General features: G+C 33.1%; 3 protein-coding genes, 1 non-coding gene and 1 pseudogene across 5 annotated transcripts; 2 read left to right on the top strand and 3 right to left on the bottom strand.

Annotated features, from left to right (window-relative positions):
• Window positions 1-1,126: 1,126 nt before the first annotated feature.
• Window positions 1,127-1,926, top strand: LOC114747975 (40S ribosomal protein S3-3-like). Its single transcript, XM_028936332.1, has 3 exons — window positions 1,127-1,202; window positions 1,286-1,417; window positions 1,530-1,926. The coding sequence occupies exons 1-3, from the start codon at window positions 1,176-1,178 to the stop codon at window positions 1,707-1,709; spliced, it is 339 nt and encodes a 112-aa protein (XP_028792165.1). The 5' UTR covers window positions 1,127-1,175; the 3' UTR covers window positions 1,710-1,926.
• Window positions 1,927-5,736: 3,810 nt separating this feature from the next.
• Window positions 5,737-7,536, bottom strand: LOC114747973 (protein ELF4-LIKE 4-like). Of its 2 annotated transcripts, XM_028936331.1 has the most exons (3): window positions 7,379-7,536; window positions 6,988-7,061; window positions 5,737-6,381 (listed from the first exon to the last, which is right to left on the bottom strand). In XM_028936331.1, the coding sequence occupies exon 3, from the start codon at window positions 6,334-6,336 to the stop codon at window positions 5,992-5,994; it is 345 nt and encodes a 114-aa protein (XP_028792164.1). In that variant the 5' UTR covers window positions 6,337-6,381; window positions 6,988-7,061; window positions 7,379-7,536; the 3' UTR covers window positions 5,737-5,991. The 2 variants fall into 2 exon arrangements, with proteins under 2 accessions (XP_028792164.1, XP_028792163.1); XM_028936330.1 differs by lacking the exon at window positions 6,988-7,061 and having other exon boundaries at window positions 7,379-7,533.
• Window positions 7,537-11,661: 4,125 nt separating this feature from the next.
• TRNAL-AAG (transfer RNA leucine (anticodon AAG)) lies at window positions 11,662-11,742 on the bottom strand. The gene has a single exon. It is a non-coding gene; the product is annotated as a tRNA-Leu (tRNA).
• Window positions 11,743-13,832: 2,090 nt separating this feature from the next.
• On the top strand, window positions 13,833-14,508 carry LOC114747974 (uncharacterized; annotated as a pseudogene).
• A 3,432-nt stretch (window positions 14,509-17,940) lies between these two features.
• Window positions 17,941-19,666, bottom strand: LOC114747972 (chlorophyll a-b binding protein, chloroplastic-like; the record flags this gene model as incomplete). Its single annotated transcript, XM_028936329.1, has 4 exons — window positions 17,941-18,154; window positions 18,255-18,769; window positions 19,197-19,417; window positions 19,560-19,666. Coding segments are annotated over 4 exons (861 nt in total), but the record flags the coding sequence as incomplete, so codon positions are not given.
• Between the last annotated feature and the right edge of the window lie 206 nt (window positions 19,667-19,872).

Raw genomic sequence — 19,872 nt, 5'->3', positions numbered from 1 at the left:
AGTAAGGCTACCTTATGTTCTGAAGCACATTATTTCTCTCGATCCGTACATAACACGATTATGCTTTAATGGACATGCCCTAGCATTTTTTTCAGTTGGTCATCTATAAAGCAGGCTGGTGCTTCTGTACCAAGTTTGTGTCGGAAGATGACTAAATCACAGTTTTGTCCTCCATGCCATCGAAACTCGTGACATAATATGTTATTCATGTAGTAACTTTGGAGGCTACATGTTCATCTGCCTTGCTAGTCTTGGTTTGTTGCCTGCCCGTCCTGCCTGTGTTTCTCAGTATAATTATAACTGGCCATTGCCAGTGCAGAAGAAGCTATAAAATGCGATAAGAGATATTTCATTGGTTCTATCTTTGCTTGATTTGTTGGCCTGAAGACCTTCACCAAACCTTCACTTTTATCTTCATTAGCTCACCAGCGAGAAATGGAGCTCGAACTGGGGCAGGGCTAGGCGTTTCCCAAGAAAAGAAAAAGTGGGGAAGGGTAATTTAGGAGTGACATAAATTACTAAGGCTAATTTAGTCATAATAAGTTCTGTTTGCACCCGTTCCCTCCAAATCCCTCCACCTTTTTTTGGGGTGGGGGATTTTTTTGAGCCAAATGATATGAGGAGAGCAATCACACCCTTCAAATCTCTCCAACCAAAACACCCTTAATGAACAGCCTTTGTTTTCATTGGTCATCTATAAAGCAGGCTGGTGCTTCTGTTCAAGTTTGTGTCGGAAGATGACTAAATCATAGTTTGTCCTCCATACCATCAAAACTCATGACATCATATGTTATTCATGTAGTAACTTTGGAGGATACATGTTCTTTAGCTTGCTAGCCTTTGTTAATGCCTTGCTGGCTTCCCTTTGTTCTTAGGTATAATTATCTTTCTTTGCGTCATGTGGTTTGATTCAATGTTCTGAAATGGGGTCTTTGTTCGCTGATTTCTTCTAACATTGGTATCCTTTGACCCACTTGTTTTTCATTCATCTAGATGGTTATTATTCTTAAAAAATACATAGTTTGTGTTGAAAGCGACCTTGGCTTTAAATCTTTCTCAACATTTTGTTCGTTTGTAATTTGGTTTTCCGATATGTCTTTGTTTGTATTTGAAATCTGTACTCAAATAGCTCAGCAATTTCTTTCAGGGCATGTTATGGTGTTTTAAGATTTGTTATGGAAAGTGGAGCAAAGGGATGTGAGGTACCTTCTTTGAATCCTTCGCTGTCCGCATTTTATTTTATCCAATAGTTTAATGTCTAATTGCTGTTTTGAATTGTGAGTAGGTCATTGTAAGTGGAAAACTGAGGGCTCAGCGTGCCAAATCCATGAAGTTCAAGGATGGATATATGATTTCATCTGGTCAGCCAGTCAAGGACTATATTGATTCTGCAGTAAGACATGTTCTCCTCAGACAGGTTAGCTTGTGCCTAGACTTCAGAGTTCAGAATTATATTCTTGGACCTTATAAAATGTTTGAGCCGCTTCAAAGTGGCCCTGCTAATTATATACTTGCTTAATGTTTCTTAGGGGGTTCTTGGTATCAAGGTCAAGATCATGCTTGATTGGGATCCTAAGGGAAAGCAGGGTCCTAAAACTCCTATTCCTGATGTTGTCACAATCCACCCTCCAAAGGATGAAGAAGAATACATCCGGCCTGGTGCTGTTGTGGCAGCTGATATGGATGTCCCAGTCGTGCCTGTCGCTTGATCTGTTTTGATTCAGCTGTTGGTTTAAATTTTGTAGTGGTTAAGTCAGTCATTCAAGTTTTTCTGGTTTCTTAAATATTCAGAGATTGTTATATACTAAAGTTGTGAGTTTTTAAGCAGCATAAGCCGGGTTCTGTTGCCAACAGATTGGCCCTAAAAATAAACTTAGGTACTGTGTCTAATTTATTCTTCTAAAGTAATGTTAAATCTTTTGAAAAGCTGGCCAGTGCAGAAATAGTCTAAAACTTGGGGCCAATTGTCCAGTGGGTCGTCGAATGGAAATGTCCTTTAGGATCGAACTTATGATTAATCGTGAACCTTGTGGCTCAGTAATACCCGAGGCCTACCACAGAGGAATATTGTGTCGCGTGTCTTTTGAAGGGATTGCTGATAAAAAAATGGGTATCGTGATCTTGGTGCATTCAATATTTTAACTTTTTAATGTTGCAATTTTACCTGTGATTTTTTGAATTTGGTATAATTTCACCTTTTTTATTTATTTAAAATCACCCGTTTGCTTTTATTCACATGGACAATGGCAATTAAAGTTAACAAGTTTGGTAGTTTTTATCAAATTATTGACGATTTTCAATTAACTTACAATCACATCAGAAAACTAGAAAAGGGGTGAAAGTACATCAAATTTAATAGATTATATTATGAGTATCCTAAAAAGAATCACAAGTGTTATGATATTCGAAATAATAATTTATTTACAAGAACGAAGAAAGTCATTCAAAATATCCGTGACCATGAGGCGCATTTTTAATTGATGGGAATTATTGTCCATTCCCGGAATCAGAATCCTCCCACCTTAGAAGATAGGCTGTCTGTTAGATTTAATTTGATGGTGCAACTTTGATTTTTCAAATATAATTTTGATTTTGATTTTTTTCCCTTTAGAAAATCATAGAACAATATAAGATTGCACGGTGTTATAGTCATAAAATCAGTCATGAGTCATCAGAATGTCCTTTATTTTATGTCTAAACTAATGATGAAAAAGAATAATTTGTAAGAGAACACCCACCAAACAAAAAATAAAGATGGACATCCTGAACCAACTTAAAAAAGAAATAATGGCGGAATATGACAAAGTCAAAACAAAGTCGAGTTTCACTACAACACACTAATAATTTGACAGGCAGAACAAAAATGTATAAAGACAAAAATCTGGAGGCCAAACCGTTCAATGAAATCAAATAGGAAACAAAGGTGCTCAGAATTCACGGGTCACCTAACAAAAACAAAGTCAACATCTTTAAGGTTAGTGGAGATGGCTACAGTGGAGAAAAGGATTGAATTGGAATGATTACTGAATACCAATATCATCCCAACCAGAAAAGAAGCAAAAACCTAATACTGTATTTATGACTCATGCTTGAATTAATGAAGTTTTACTTGCTTAGAAATGTTTGGTGATTATCACCGTAATTTGTGCCTGATATGATATTTTTAAGCCAAGTTGTTCTTGAGTTAAAAATTGTGGGCAAAATTAGGGGGCATATTACGATAAAGAATTACTCCATATGGTCCCCGGAATAAGAACTGAATAACTGAGTTTATGTATTGATCTTTTTTAAAATATCATCTTTAATCATTTGCGTTAGAACTATCTCATAATGGAAACATTCTTGTATTTTAGATCAAAATGAATAGTCAACTAGATTTTATATTTAAGATCGGAGAGGATAATATGATGGAAAGAAGATAAAGGAATGGCCTTGATACATAGAAGAAAAGTTGGGTTGATGATAAAAGGAGGAGAAATGAAGGATGATATGCTTTTCAACAAAACAAATGAATGAATTGCTGCAAATGAAAGGAACAAAGTAAAAGGAAGAGAGGATAAAGTAGATTCCCACTCCACAAGTTTTTTTTTCACTTCATCATCTTTCATTGGCCTGCCAATGATGTTTCCCTACTTCCTTCTTCTTATTGTCGTTTTGCGTTTCCTTTTTTTTTTTTTAAATTTATTTTTAAGGGATAAAATCCGTCTTTGCATCTTTTTTAAGCTACACTGTTTATAAGTCCATGTGTTTCTCTCTTTTTAAAGTTTAAAGGCATCTTTTTATTTGTGTATCTAAACCACAAGCTCAATATTATAAGCACATAATTCCTTAACTAAAGACATACTTATCATATTTTAATTAAAAATTATATTACTCTTATGTTTCTATATAAAAAACTGATTAAAAAAAAGATATGAACATATTGGGTTTAAATAGTCTAATAAGGTGTCACTTTTTTAAGTCAAGAATCATCCTTTAGGGTGGCATAACCCTCTATAGTATAAAAATTTAATTAATTAATCATTTTATGGAGAACTTAAATTTGTTTTTTTTTTTTCCAATCATCGTAAAATTATTATTTTAATTAATAATACTAGTAGTAGGTTAATCCTTGACGGCCTTGATATGATAATGGTGTTGTGATGCCAACTTTAGTACAAAGCTGCTTTTTTTTTAATTTACTTTTTGTTTCACTAACTGTATTCCTCTTCATTCTAAGATCCTCGTTATCCCTTGCTTCTATGATTCTATCCTTATTCGTCTTCTTGGCAGAATACTTCTATTATTATTCTTTTACACTATACATAATGTGAAAGTTATTTTTTAATGGTTAAAAATAAGAAATTGTCATTTTTATTTTTTAAAAAATCGAATCTATATCATTGCTATTTTCTTGATACATCGGAAATATTATATAACCACTAATTTAATAAGACTTCATTCATCTACTGGTTGACAGACGTGTTAATTGATATTACTCAAGGTCCTTTTTTTTCCCAGACAAATTACCTAATATGTGAATCTATTGACTAAATCATTTTCAAGTTAAATTAGGCCTCAATTTTAAGGGAGATCTTTCAACATTATTGACTAATTCCTGAAAGCAAAATTGATTTGACCAAGAAAAAACAATTTATATATTGTGAGATTAAAATGCTCTTAAAAGTTAAAATGTCAGAGAAATTAATATAAAGAATAAATTTGTTTTAATCTCTCTTGTGCTTCAAAAATATTTGTGATTTTCCGACTCAATCCACATCCATAAAAAAAAAAAATTGTTACGAAGTCCTAAATAAGAAATATAATTATTAAAAAGTCTCAGTAATACCATTGTAGTTTATAATGACAAATTATAGATAGTAAGTGACAACTTACTTATCATTAGGACTTGCTGATAATTATTTTCTTTTCTTAATATCTCATTATACTTCTCCAAAAAAGAATCCAACAATTTCATTTTTAGTTCCTACCTAAAGTAAGAATTTGGGCACCATATGGAGCTGAACATGAAATTAAAGTTTGGTATATTCAATAACATGATAGCTAAGCAACCACAAATCACAAAATAAATAAATAAAAATAAAGAGAGAGAAGAAAGTAATAAAGAAAGTGCATTTTCCTATTCATTCCTTTTGAACAAGATGATGGTACAAGGAATTATTGGATTTGGCTTCTATCCGCTATCCTTTCCTTCCACTTTCTTTTCACTACGCATCTTAATTGTTAGATTGAAATTTGAACACTCCAAAATTGATATTTTTTTAAAATTACTAATAAAATATCAAATTATTAAAAATTAATTAATTAAAATTGTTAAATTTTAGTCATAACTCGTGACAGTTTCAAGACTGCAATAACAAATACTCCTTCGGTATTGATATACAAATTTAATTGAAAAGTTGATGTTGGTTCTATTTGTAAGACTTATCTCATATGCTTACCAATTTTTTTAAAATTAACTCTATTAATATTTTCCAACGATAGTCAAGTAGAAAAGAGAGAAATAGAATTACAGAAGATGCTTATGGTATTTTAGAAAAAAATATATCATATTAACTAATTTAACTAACATCTTTAATCCACTTAAATTAATTAATTAAATATTATATTAAGGGCTGGAGGAGTAACTCAAAAAAAAAAATCATTAAATCTGAACTGCTCAAAGCTTAACATAATGATCAAAATGGGTCATGGATGAAAAATGAATAGAAAAAACAGAGAGAAACCAAGTCCGAAATTATTACAGCACAAGAATGCTTCATTTCTATTAAATCCACAGTAACAGTAACAAAGGTTACACCTTACAGTAAAACAAGAGATTCTGCAAAAACCATTCTTATTTGGAAATCTAAGATCTGATGATGAGTCAGTAATGAGCTATTTAATTAAGCTACAAACACAGCATCAACTACAAATTAATTCTAATTAATCTTGTTCTATATCTGGGACAAATTACAAAATTAACTTAACAACACAAACTAATAATAATCTCTAAGTAGGCCTGAGTCTTTTTTGGCCACCTTTCCCATCTGATTTCACTGCACCACTGGAATCTCCCTCTGAAGAAACTTCCATGGATTTGGAGAAAGAAGTTGAGAGATCAGAATACAGATCCACCACTTTTCTGATGTTATTATTAAGCTCTTTGATCAGACCCACGTTTCTGCTAAGGTTGTCTGCTACCTTGGACTCATGATTCTGGTTTATCTCGTTTATCAGAAGCCTGTTCTGATCCAATATGTTCTGTACTTGAACAAAGTTCTTCTTAAATGTCTGCAACATCTTCCCATCCACCTGTGTCCCATTGTTCACACCAGAAAATGGGTCTCCCTCCATTGTTGACGAATCCAGAAGCTTAAATCAAAGTCAGTCCCAACAGAACTGCAACATGAACAAGACACAAACTTTGGATCAGACAGTGGTTTTTTTTTTTAAAAAAAAAAACCCTTTTGTTGTTTTTCCCAATCATATTGCCACTTAGCATTGTCGGAAAATACATGCCTGCACTGAACATATATCGCAGAAAGACAAAAACATGAACAGTTTTTGAGCTGCTCAAGAAACATGTTTAGCATATGAGACAAGTTCTGCAGAAAATAGTAGTAGGAATCATTACCCCCATGAGCTTCTTTTCCAGATGGATCAGTTTGTCATGATAATGCGATTTTACTAATAATAACTCTATTATTATTGTTATTTAATAATAATTTATTATGTGTTCATGATTAAATGGGAAAAGATGATGCAGCCCATTTTCCTAAAAAGGTCACCTTTTTTTAATGTACTGAGAAAAATACCTCCTTACAGCTCAGAGTTCAAAAGAAGAATCTGAAATACTACCAGTCAAGGAAGCCTTTTTCCGGGAAAATTACCAAAACCCCAAAATTTCCGAAACAGACATACATTGAATAAAACCAAGACCACATTTTAAAGAAAAATCCCAAATTAGCATTACTCTGAATTCAGAGGAATCTGGAATGGAATTACCATATTGGGAATTCTCAGAAACAATGATTCAGACCGTACGAGGAAGAAACTGAAAAAGCTTCCACTTGCAGCAGCTGAGTAATAGAAATTAGGTAAAGAAGAAGCACAAAACACAAACCCACTTGATGACTCCAACAAATAATCAAACGAGATAATCTCAAACCCATTAAAGAGTAGAGATCTTCTCCGCATGAGTTTGGAGCAGAAGAACAGAAAACAGACAAATAAAATGTTCATGGAACCGAAGATTAAGAAGAAACATCAAAGAACAAGTTCTCAACAGAAACAAGACCAGAAAAAAGGAATCATTAAAAGCCATGTTTAGCAGATTACTACATACTACATTAAAATAGTTAAAAATACATACGTTATCTATGTTCTAAAGTCGTACCTTGAAAATCTGGAACATTATAATGAGAAGACACAGATTGAAAGGAGGAGGGCGATGGATTCCCGAGGAGAACTAGTAAAGATCGGCGATTGAATCGAATCTGGTGTGAATTTTCTGGGAAAGGGGGGGGGGGGAGAGAGAAAGGGGAGAGAGAGAGAGAGAGAGAGAGAATATGGCAGATTTGACAGTCTTGCTGGGAGGGGCTGGCCGTAATCTTTCAATGAGTTAATATTTAGGATTAGGAGCATCAATTAGGGATTAAATAATAACGAATCCATAAATATTATTATAGATATATCATATGTCCACCTGTTATTTTTAATATTTAATATTTAATGTATTGATTTATGATCCAATTGGATACACTCTAGGAAGTGGGAACTTCTCCTGTCCTTTACTCAGATCCAAAGCATCACCTGTTCAGATTTTTTTTTCCATCCTGACACGTGGCTCCTTAATCTCGTCAATCCTTTCATCATCATGTGTGGGCCCCCAGTTTTGCTAAGATTGTCTATGAAATATGAATCTTACATGACTTAGACTTAACCTAATTCAATTTACTCAAGAGTGATTATGTGATTTATTTATTTATTTGTATCATGAATTTTAACAAAATAATAATTGTTTTAAGTGATTCTTACATGGTTAAAAAGATTAATCTCCCACAATCAAAGATTGACTATCTAAGTTTATCATTAGTATTTTATCAGTCATAATTTCATCATGAGTTGTCATAATGATGCGATTATAATTAAATATAATTTCTTTTAAAAAATGATAATCAATCTATCATTGTAATAACAGACTCGTGTTAAAGTCAAGTCTATAATTTGCAAACCATTAACTTGCCATTTAAAAAAAAAATACATGTGTTATCCTAGACTTGCTTAAATTTTTGAACAGATGAAAATATATAATACTTATATAATATTTTAAAAAATAAAATTAGGCTACCCTCCTTTACCACTAGACATTCCTTTGTAAGAATTGATCGTTTTTTTGGGGGGGGGGAGAGAAAGTTAATAGTAACCTGGATAACATTAGAAAAATTAGTGAAAAATTTTCCATTAAAATTTTTTTTATTAGAATTTCCTAAATTAAAATATCGGTACCCTATGCATGCAAAAAATGCTGGATACCAGTGCTCCCTCTATAGAAATATTTATCAGTCTTTCTCATTAATAAAATTTGTAACATGTGACTTTTCTTCAATTTTTTAATAATATTCAATATGTTGTGCAGTTAATTGGGTAAATTGAAAATGGGAGTATGTTTTTTTTTTGGGGGGGGGTATAAAAGGGAGAGTTGGAGAGATTAGTGATGAGTGCTTAATCAATAGGATAATGGTAGGTGTGGAATATAGCTAGAACGAGGCAGAATTGGGAGGGAATTTGGTAGAAGTTCGTGAAGGCGTGTTGAGAAATCTGAGAGAGACTTTGAAATTCTTGTAAAATATGACACAAGTCAAAGTCATTTGTATGAAACAAATTCAATTCCTTTCGGAATAACAATTCCACTCCATTTGATGGGGTGATAATGCAAGCAACAGACAAAATATATAACAGTAATACTCAAAAAAAAAAAAAAAGATGGCATCTTCTTTACCATTTAATACATGTACATTCTAAAAAAATAATAGAGTAGTAAAATTATCCATTCACATAAAGATTTTAATAATATAATTTATAAATATGGAAAAAAAATACTCATCAATGAGATGAGTTTGAGTATCATTTGAAAAAAAAAACAACCCTAAAAATAACTAAATTTTGGGCTGCTACTTACATCTTATTACTTCATTTTTATTATCCAAGTTGAGGTGATTAATTGATCGTCGCAGACACTAAAATATGAGAATGAAGAGAGAGGAGGGAGGAGGAGAGAGATGAAAACAATGAATTAGGCACGTGGGGATGGGGATTATTAGGAGATTAATTAAGAAGAGGAAGAAAGAGAAAGGTGGGGGGAGGCACATGGGAGAGGAAGGGGGAAGCAGCGCATGATATCATATGATACGACGTCGAATGGGGTGACGCCAGCTTGGCATTTGCCAGAGGACATGCTTCCTCCTCAGTGCCTTCCTCCCCCCTTCCTCCGTCCATCGCCGGCATCCTTCTCTCTCTCTGTCATGGTCTTTCCTTATTATTATGCCTTTTAGAGAATTTTTGCCAAACAAACTGTGGGTATTTTTTATTTTTTTTCTCAATATGATTTTAAAAGTATTTTAAAAAAATGAGAGAGCTATTTTGTTCTCTCCATTAAAATATTAACATTCAACAGTAATTACAGGTTCTTAAAAAATACTATATTCGATCTTTAATATAATAATTTATTTAACATTTAATTTGATTCTAAATATAAGACTCAAATCTCTTTTACATCTATTTATTTTTTTTTTAAAAGACAATCTTTATAGTAATTGAACATGTTAAATGTTCCATCAAATAATAATTCGAGCTAATACATATAATTAGTAAGAGTATTTTAGAAAAAAATACTTATTTATTACCAATAACTTTTGTCAGTCTTTTCAAATTAGTCAGTTAGCTCTTATATTAAGGATTGGAGCTAGTATTTTCAGCAAAAAAATAATCTGTAACACTATTATCATTTCCAGCCACCCATACACACTATGTTAATTTTTTAAAAAAAATTATATTTCATGAGATAAATTTTTTCTCATACACTTTTTTTCCGGTAGAGAATCACATGAAATAAGATAATTTAAAGACTACATATATATAGAGAGAGGGGAATTTTATATAACGAGGGCTGGCAAGTGGCAAATGCTCCCTCTCGCCTAGGAAAAAATTGAGTAAATATCATAAATTTTGATGCTTTGCCTCTACCGATTTTAAGATTTTTATTTTATAAATGATCTCCTTTTATATTTGTGTTGTGTTTTTTCCAAATGATTCTATAAAATTAGCACTAGCTTTATTTTATTTGTATTTACATGAAATGATATTTTATAACATGCGTGTATATATCAATCCAAGGCAATAATTTAGCAGTAATAATACAGACAGAACAACCTGTGATGGATATGTGGCCATAATAAATGGAGGGAGGAGAGTAGCACAAGCAAAAGGTGGTAATGTCTTGTTGGGGGTACCTCGTACTGGCTAGCTGCTAACTCTACCTCATGTGGCCGACCCACCTATGTATGAAGTGTGAACTGTCAATTGCTTTCTCTATCCAACGAGCCAACTCACACTTCACTTCTCACTCTATATTATTACTTCCTTCTAATTTTTTTTTTCTACATATAAATATTTTCTTGTTAAAGACAATTTCATTTGAAACACTGTCCAATATTAAATATGAACATTTCTTTTAGTGGAAATTCGAATTTTAGTTCATCACATTACGAGAAATTGATTTTTTTTACTAGACTCTAGTCAAGTTGGTATTTTCTTCCAAACATTACATGCTTTATGGATGGCACTTTCTTTTATTTCCACCACAAACTATTGTAAAATCAAATATTTTGGGTCCACCTCATAATCTGGTAGGATGCCTTCTACATTGTTTGCCTCTCCGCACTTACAATTTTTTTAACCACAGGAACCGTGCCCTAATTATATGCGCAGTTAACCAAATTTGGACCTCTTATATTACATGCAGTTTCATGAGGTGACCCCTATTCTTCATTGCTTATTTTATACTCCTCCGGTCCTTATTATAAGACCCAATTTGACTTTTTATTTGGTCCTAAATAAGACCCAATCCATTTGGTCTCTTATATTTATGCATTTTTTCCAAGATAATCCTTCTAATAATGATAGTTTTAGCCAATATACTTAATTAGCAAGGATATTTTAGGAATGACAACACTTATTTATTATAAATAATCAACTTAACTTACTTCCTTAATCTCTCAAATAAGTCAATTGGGTCTATAATTAGGACCGGAGGAGTATAATATTCAGTCTTTTCTTGTGTAGCAGTTTCTTCAGTTTAAAACGTACATCTGCGTTCTAATATTATAAAGACACAAATGCATTTTTATAAATTGGAAATTTGATAAATATATAGTTTTGATAGAAAATTCGGATAGTTATTATTTGTTAATCAGAAGTCCTAACAATAAAACTGTAAAAGACAGCCATATTTTGCCCGGGAGGCTGGGACGAAGATTAAAATGGGCTTTACACGCGGACTGGCCTCTTAACACAAACTGCACTAATAATAACAATTTGGTCCATATTTATTGGGCCTCAGCCAATATGGGCCCACAGAATGGACGAGACAAAACTAAAAGAGAACAAGGTAATCGAAACTGTGGAGAGTGGGATTTGAACCCACGCCCTTTCGGACCAAAACCTTAATCTGGCGCCTTAGACCAACTCGGCCATCTCCACTTTCACATGACACCATGGCTAGATTCTTTTTACTTATAGTTGCGATTCTTAGATTTTTCCCAAATAAGTTTGACGGTGAGACACAACTTTGAAATCAACTAAAATCTTCCAGAACAATTTGACTCGAAGTCCAATTTGTAGGTGTAAACTTTTCAAAGTCTCAGTTTCCTTTCTTTTCTTCTTTTTTTTCCCACCTCAATTTCTCTTTTTAAAAAATAATTCCATTTAAATATTTAATATAGAATCTAATTGAAAGTGATATTAATCTTATATATATAATTTATTTTATATATTTATTATTTTTTTAAATTAACCTTAAGAGAAATAAGAAAAATGATTAGAATGTTTTAACGAAAAAAACATATCATATTAATTAATTAAATTAACATTTTTAATCCACTCAAATTAGTTAATTAAATTTTATATAAAAAAGTATTATTATATTATTATTATTATTATTATTATATATTAATTACATTACTTCCCGCCATGGATAGTTTTTTCACAGGGGGCCACCAATAATTAAAAGTTTTAGAATTTTATTTAACATTGCATTGCCTCCTATATAAATAAATATGACGTCAATAAATTAATATAGCACCTACTGCCATATTGGCAACAATTATACATGATGTGTCTTATTAATACATAAAAGTAAAACAATATAGCCGGGTTATATTACGCCTCTGGTCCTTAATATAAAATCTAATTGTTGAGTTAATTTTTGTCCTAAATATAAGACTTATTTTTATATTTTCCAATTTTTTTCAAATTATTTTATGGATACTCCCTCAACCATAATCAAATAAGTAAGAGATGAAGGATATTAAGAAAAATGATTATGGTATTTTAGGAAAAAACATGTTATATTTTTTATAATTAACTAACTTATTAGCTTTTTAATATAATGAAATTAGTTAAATAGATTTATATTAAAAATCGAAAGAGTATTATTTCACAAAATGGAAGGGAGAGGTCCCATAATATAGCTCATATATTTTAATGTCGTTGAATCGGTGCACACTATATGACAAACATTTTTCTTAATTAATGTAAATTGTTTCGTGGGAATGGAAACTGGAAAGTAAAGTCAACATTGTTTTGCATTCTTAAAAAATGATCCCAAAACAAATAATGATGCTCTCGAAAACTTTTAATGAGCCGTGTGGGAAAATTTAAATTGTATTCGTGGAATCTAAAAGCAACCCCTTTTCGCAGTCATTTAAAAAATTTTATTGATGAAAATAACCTAAATAAAAATATCCATACTTTCTATATACAAAATTTGCACATACAGAAATTATTAGATCCTTTTTACAAGTAAAATTTTTTTATTAAATTTTTCTCAAATTTCCTTCTTTTTTTTTATTATTACAGGATACAGAACTAACATGACTGGCTCGACAATCAAGAGATGTATCAGATAAACTATTATTGATAATTTGATATGTAATTCTTTTTTCGATGAGGTGATATGTAATTCTTATAAAAAAACAAACAAACAAAAATATCAGGTCATGATCATATTTATCATAGTAACCTCTTTATGTCCAAATACAAGATATTTTGAAAGATTTGGTTCCTTTCTCTTTGAAGTATCTGCAACGGTGAACAGGAAATCCAGCCTTCCAAGCAAAGAATGCATTATCCCTATCATTATCAGAACCAGTGCACACAGAAACAACTCAAAATCCATTTCAAAAATAATTATCAAAATTCCAGTAAAATTATTCCATTCTCCAATGTTTAAATAATCCAGCAATAAAAATATTAATTATTTAACACAGAACATATTTTTTAAACATGAAAGTAATTTCCAAATTTATATTAAATTCAAATAAAAATTCCCTAATAGAAAGATGTGAAGAGAAAAAAAGGTTGGCAATAAAAAAAGAAAATGAAAAAAAAAAACGAGAAGAAGAAAAGATATCTCTACAAAACTCCAAGCCTACTTTTAGCCATCAAACCGAAACACGTCGACGTGTACAATTCCACCACCTCTTTATTAATTATTTTTTATTGCTTTTAAATATCACAATAACCATATAACCCGCAGACCACAAATTCTGTTTTTTCTTGATCTTTTTCTTCCTCTCCCTCATTCACCTTCATCTCTGTGTTCTCCGTAGTCTGTAATTCTCCCACATATGGGTCCGATGGTGGCGACCCAATGGCGACCGGTCTGGGAGTGCTGGCCGGAGCCGTCCTGGTCAAATCGGTGATGGACCAGAAGCCCATGGCCGGACCCTTTCAGCGCTGCCCGTCCTGCAACGGAACCGGTCAAGTCTCCTGCCTCTGCTCTCGCTGGTCCGACGGCGACGTCGGATGCCGCACCTGTTCTGGTTCGGGTCGCATGATGTGCAGCAGTTGTGGCGGCTCTGGAACGGGCGGCCCTTACCCGGAAAACTCATCGTTCGCCCGCCGAACCGCTCACCCCACTGATTCACAGGTCCGATTCCAAATTCGCCGTCGCAGATCCTCAATGAGCCTTAGATAAATCCTATACCCCCCTTTGTCTCAATATATATAGACACACAGTGTTCTTAAATCATAATTTGTATTTGCAATTTCTAGAATTTTTGCCGGGAATCCCCAAGTGATTGAAGAAAATCGAAGTGATGCTATAGAATTAGAAAGTAAATGGCATCTGAAATAGATTCTGGGGATGTGATTTTAGGATTGTAGTTTAGATTGTTACAAGGATGATGTATGGTTAAAGAAAACCGGTAATTGAGTTTGTTCCTGGAAGCAATCTGTTACTGACCAGATTTGATTTTTTTGCAACTGATGAAATTGAAAAGAGTGATTTAAATTTTAAAGTTTGTTAATTTCTGTGACTACGCTACGTTTTGTGTTGCAGTATATTTTAGGGGGTGTTTGGATAGAAATCAAACCATGGTTTTAGAAGTGCTTTTACGGATAACGAAGTAAATATGTGGAGGAGATTATCTCGTTTTGCAAAAAAGTGCTTCTGAAACTGCGGTTTTAAGGATGAAGTGATAATAACAAAACAATTTTAAGTATGTCAGGTTTTATTTGGCACCATGTTTACATTTCACACAAGTCTAAAGATAAAAATTGTTTTTTTTTTTTGCCCGTAAATTATATTTAAAAAATTATTTATAAGTTATTCTAAACTGATAATAATTTGCATAAAAATACTTATAGGAGATGGGTAGTTCATTTTTCACTCACAAGCTAAGCTAATCAATTCCGTGTTGATGGAGGCTGAGTGGTGGAAATTAGAATGTGGATAGAAATTAATGATGTTTATGTTGAATGTTGGGGGTGGCTAATTATGTTTAATTAATTAGTTAAAGCAAAAGACCAAATGAAGGATTTGCACAAATAGAGAGTGGATTTGAATTGTTAATTAATCGCATTATAAGCAAGTTGGATGCTATTTTCTTCCATTAATATTTTTAAAACCTATTTTTCCCCTTTTGGTGATGTAATCTTGTGCGTATCAGCTGGCTCCCAAATTCATCCTGAAGCGTGACATTAACGTAATGACTATTTAACTAACCTCTGTGTTTTGTTTAATTTTAAAATTTTTATTTATTGTTAATACCAAACTATTTAATACTCTACAATTTATCCGGAGTGAGTATTCTCAAATCCAATTGTAAATGTACATAGGTTGTTTTTCCCCAAATGCTCGAAACTTAGACTTAGAAACCAAAACCTTTTAGATAAATTGAAATCTAAAACTTTTTATACTTTCTCTCGTTAGCATCTAATAATAACTTTATATAAATTAATAAAATTAGTTATTTTTGAAAAAAAAAATAGGTGTTGCTTTTTTCAAGTATCCTTACTAATCAGTGTATTACCTATAAGTACTATTATTATAAAAATTATTTAGAAAAATAAATAGATATAAGAGACAAAATATATTGAGTCTTATATTTAGAACTAAAATAAAAATCAAATGAGCTCTTATATAAATATGACACAGTATTATATGATGAAAGATGGTGAAGATATTTATCACAAGCATTAAAAAATTAGATATAATCACTGCTGTTTCTATTTGGTGCCTCCAAATGTGGCAGCATACTTTTCTTGGGCAACAAACTAGGTGTGGAGTCACATCCGCGGACAGAAGGCCAAGCTCATCAAACAGCTGACACAATCAATTTAACTTTACGAGATTAATCTTGCAAAAAAAAAAAAAAAGAAGGAATTTTTTGCCTTTTCTCAATGCCCCTGTGTAACCTGTACATTACAAGTTGCATAGCCATGAGCCAGCTTCAATGCAACAATCCATTTTTAAACAATTATACTCCTCTGGTCCTTAATATAAGACTCAATTATTAAGTTGGTTTTGGTTCTAAATATAAGACCCATTTCTCATATTTATCAATTTTCTCTAAATTACCCCTATGGATACTCCCTCAACTATAATCAAGTAGAAAAGAAGGAGATGCGGTATTAAAAAAAGATGATTATTGGTGTTTTAGGAAAAACACATCACGTTTCTCATAATTAACTAACTTACCTAACTTCCTTAATCTAATCAAATTAGTTAAATGGGTCTTATATTAAGGACCGGAGGAGTACTTTCTCAATGTCTAAGTAAATCATTTATTTATTATAATTTGATGGGGAAAAAATAAATTTAAAATCAATGCAAGTCTATAATTTCAGCCATTTATTACGTTTATGCAGATTTTTATCTTTCATTGATAGTTATGTTTCATAAAATAAGCATCTGAACGGTTGCGATGGAAACAGGTCAACATTTTCTTGCCACAAAAATAAAAAGCTATTAACATCAGTGCATCATCATAGCATTAGTCTATATGGTTATACAAATTTTTTTTTCCGACCAGCAATATGGTTGTACGATTTGCTCCTATGAAGAAGATGTTTGATTATATTAGAGCTTGTTTATCTCATTGAAATATGACATTTCATTATAAAAATATGAAAATATGTTCCTTAAGCCATAGACCATTTCAACTACGACCGATTAAGTGTTTATTCAGAGCTAATTAATATAAGTATTTATAAGCCTATTTATGTAAACTGAGAGCAAACTTCTCTTATAAATTTATTTTATATTCTATGAATTATGATTGAAAAGTTAATTTTAAAAGATTATACACTAACTCCAAACGCGCGCTAAATTTGATGCTGGGGCTTTACAATTGTAAAATCCAGCATTATATGGTCACATCTTTATTTAAAATTTCCCTTACAGTTTTAAACAGTTATTTGCATAGTTGTTAAGTTAACTTGCTTATATTCATTATGTCAGAGTTTTCAATTTATCTCACGTAAATTTATAATTAAATAATATTAAATTCTAATATTTCAAAAACAGGACCATTGTCATATTTGATTGAAAATTTTAACATAATAATATAAGGAACTTGATGTAAGTATTATCCTAGTATTAAACCCATTTATATAATTTTTTTTAAAATTTAATGTGCAAAATAATAAATCTCTCCAGTATCTAAAATTCCTAGAAACTCTGACAAATATTTTTTGAAAAAAATTGACAGTTACAACAAAGTTTGGCCGAATACTACAAATACTTGTTAGTAATATAATTCCCATATAAAGTTTCAACAACATTTAGATTGACTTATAAGTAGTTTTTTTAAACATGATTTACTGAATATAAGAAGTATATAAAAAAAGTTTTGCCTCGGTTTAACGTAAATTTACTTAAAAATCCCGTTTTTGAAAAGACCTCCAAACAAGCCCTTAATCTTCTATTCAACAGTCTGCATATCTTGAATCAGAGTTGTGTGCAGCTCGTAGATTGCTCCCCACGACAAGGTAAGAAGAAATAACATAGGGCACAAAATTTGAAGCAGCACGCACGTGTTAAATGTTGAACACCAGTGCCATTTAGCATACCCATATTTTAATTCCTTTTTTATGACTATTGCTTTCCCTTCTCCATTGTTGACTTGTGAATGTGAATGATTTGTCCCTCATATATTCAAAGGCCACTGCATTTTCCTTCTTCTTTTCTTTTGGATTAAAAGTCAGTCGTTCCCATTATATTATTCTAGTGCCCTTGACTCCTACCATGACCAACAATTCCTATATAACTTTTTTCATCATTAACGTCTCCGATCGGTTGTGCTCACCTTCCACAACTTTTCCAAGCTTCTTCCTTGCAAGAACTTCGACATACCACGATCCAGGTAAGATATATATAAATATATATATATAGTATTTTACTTTGCAAACTAATGTGAATGCTACGTGAACTTACATTCATGGCATCTAACTTCAAATAAGTATTTGTACACTGATTGGATTATCACTATGTGCACCACATAGAGAAAAAAGCCACATTACATTCTCTTCATCACCCAAACAGATTACACATTCACCAGTATTTCTCCTTGCTGACATGTTCTCAGTCTTCTCACTTGGGTGAAAAAGCCTGCAATTTCCATTATAATTTGAACAGTTCAGTTCAGTTTTTTTTTTGTCAAAAGAGGGGAAGCGAGGTATTTAGACGTAGTAGGAGTGGTTAAACTTACAGCAAAAATGGTGGCATGGCCAGGGTCTGCTAAGTGGGCAAAGAGGTTGTCAATAGGACCAGTGCCAGTGTAGATGTGCTGGAACCAAGCACCCATCACAGCCAACATGGCCAATCTTCCATTCTTAATCTCTTTTGTTCTCAACTCTTTGACCTTCTCAGGTGAGCCAGAGCCCCAGCCCAATGGGTCAAACCAGAGCCCACCCGGGTAACCCACATCGGTTCCTGTGAGCTTGTTGTTGGGGAAGATCGGGTCGGTGTTGACGCTGCCGGGCTTGAGGATGTCGGCCCATCTTCTTCCCTCGGCCCATCCAATGAAGATGAGCTCAATGATGAAGAGGGTGGTGGTGTCTGTGAAGTATTCCAGCTCTCCAGCAGAGTACCACGAAGGAGTGTTGAGAATACCAATCTTTGTTAGGAACTCTGGGATGAAAATTCCAGCAGCACCCAGCATTGCCCATCTGCAATGAACCAGCTCCGCTTGAACATTCCATCTCAGGCTCTCTGGATCAGATCCTATCAAAATCACACCAAACCAAATCCCTTTTCTGTCACTTCCTTCCCAAACAAGTACATCAAACCAGTTCAATGGCATTCAAGTATACTCTAAAACTTGTTGAAAAGAAATTCACATATGATTTTACTGTAATGTAGAACACGCCTGATGAAGTTCCAGTGACAGTAAATATCAAGATTCAAGAATCACTGTAGCTCAAAACGATGACAAATAACACCTAAGAGATTTGATATACTGATATCTGAAGTTTTAGGCAACATCCATCCTGTGCTTGAGGCTATAGAATATCTATTGGATCTTTTCCGCAGACAGTTTTAAGTCATATGAAACATGTAATCTCCAGCAACATTATATCTCAGAGCATAGTATTCAAACTACTGAGAAATGTGAGGTGAAACTGAATTTCAATCGAATAGAAGGACATACCGAGACCGAGAGGATCAAAGCCGAAGTCTCCGGGAAGGCTGCCGTCAAGCCATGGAGGAGGGGTGCTTCCTGGGAACCAGAGAGGTCTGTCAGGATCAGCCGCCGCCGCACACACTCTGCTACTCACAGATCGTCCTCCGACTGTAAACTTGTTCACCCTCAACTTCCTTCCGCTCAGAAACGAAGTCCTTGTTCCCAAGATGCTTCCATTCTTCTGAGAACTGCATTCAACATTTCATTCACATGATTGTGTACAATAAAATCAATATAAAGCATTCCAAAACATCACCCCACATGGTCGTGAAATTTACTCTGGGTAACAAAGACGGCGTCTTTCAAGAAAAGAGGATCAAGAGAACTTGCCTTGGGGTGGCGATGCGACGGCGGAAGAAGCACAAGCGGAAGCCATGAGAGCTGAATGATGGGTGATTGATCTGGTTGATGAAGGTGAGAAACAAGGAAGGAGTGAAAATTTGTTAAAAGAGGTGAAGGCTGTATGTTCTTCTTATCTGGAAGGATAGGATTGTGAGGTAGCAATTGGGTGATAGGGGTGCCACGTGGCATGCAGAATCTGATATAGAAGCCGATTCTCTGACACTTCACAGGCTGACGTGGATTCATCAGAATCTGAGTCGTGTGGTTCAGATTTGAGGTTTCAATTTCGCAGGCCATGTGC

Source organism: Neltuma alba, unplaced genomic scaffold (assembly GCF_004799145.2).
Source record: "Neltuma alba isolate B1F8T4 unplaced genomic scaffold, ASM479914v2 tig00005535_pilon, whole genome shotgun sequence".
In the NCBI taxonomy this organism is placed as follows: domain Eukaryota; kingdom Viridiplantae; phylum Streptophyta; class Magnoliopsida; order Fabales; family Fabaceae; genus Neltuma; species Neltuma alba.
This window is presented reverse-complemented; position numbering and strand designations above follow the sequence as displayed.

Excerpts from the sequence above, each read along its gene's own strand:
- LOC114747975 (XM_028936332.1), top strand. The coding sequence starts at position 1,176 with ATGGAAAGTGGAGCAAAGGGATGTGAG. Across the intron at positions 1,203-1,285 it reads GTGGAGCAAAGGGATGTGAG|GTCATTGTAAGTGGAAAACT; the intron begins GTACCTTCTTTG and ends AATTGTGAGTAG. Across the intron at positions 1,418-1,529 it reads GACATGTTCTCCTCAGACAG|GGGGTTCTTGGTATCAAGGT; the intron begins GTTAGCTTGTGC and ends AATGTTTCTTAG.
- LOC114747973 (XM_028936331.1), bottom strand. The coding sequence starts at position 6,336 with ATGGAGGGAGACCCATTTTCTGGTGTGAACAATGGGACACAGGTGGAT.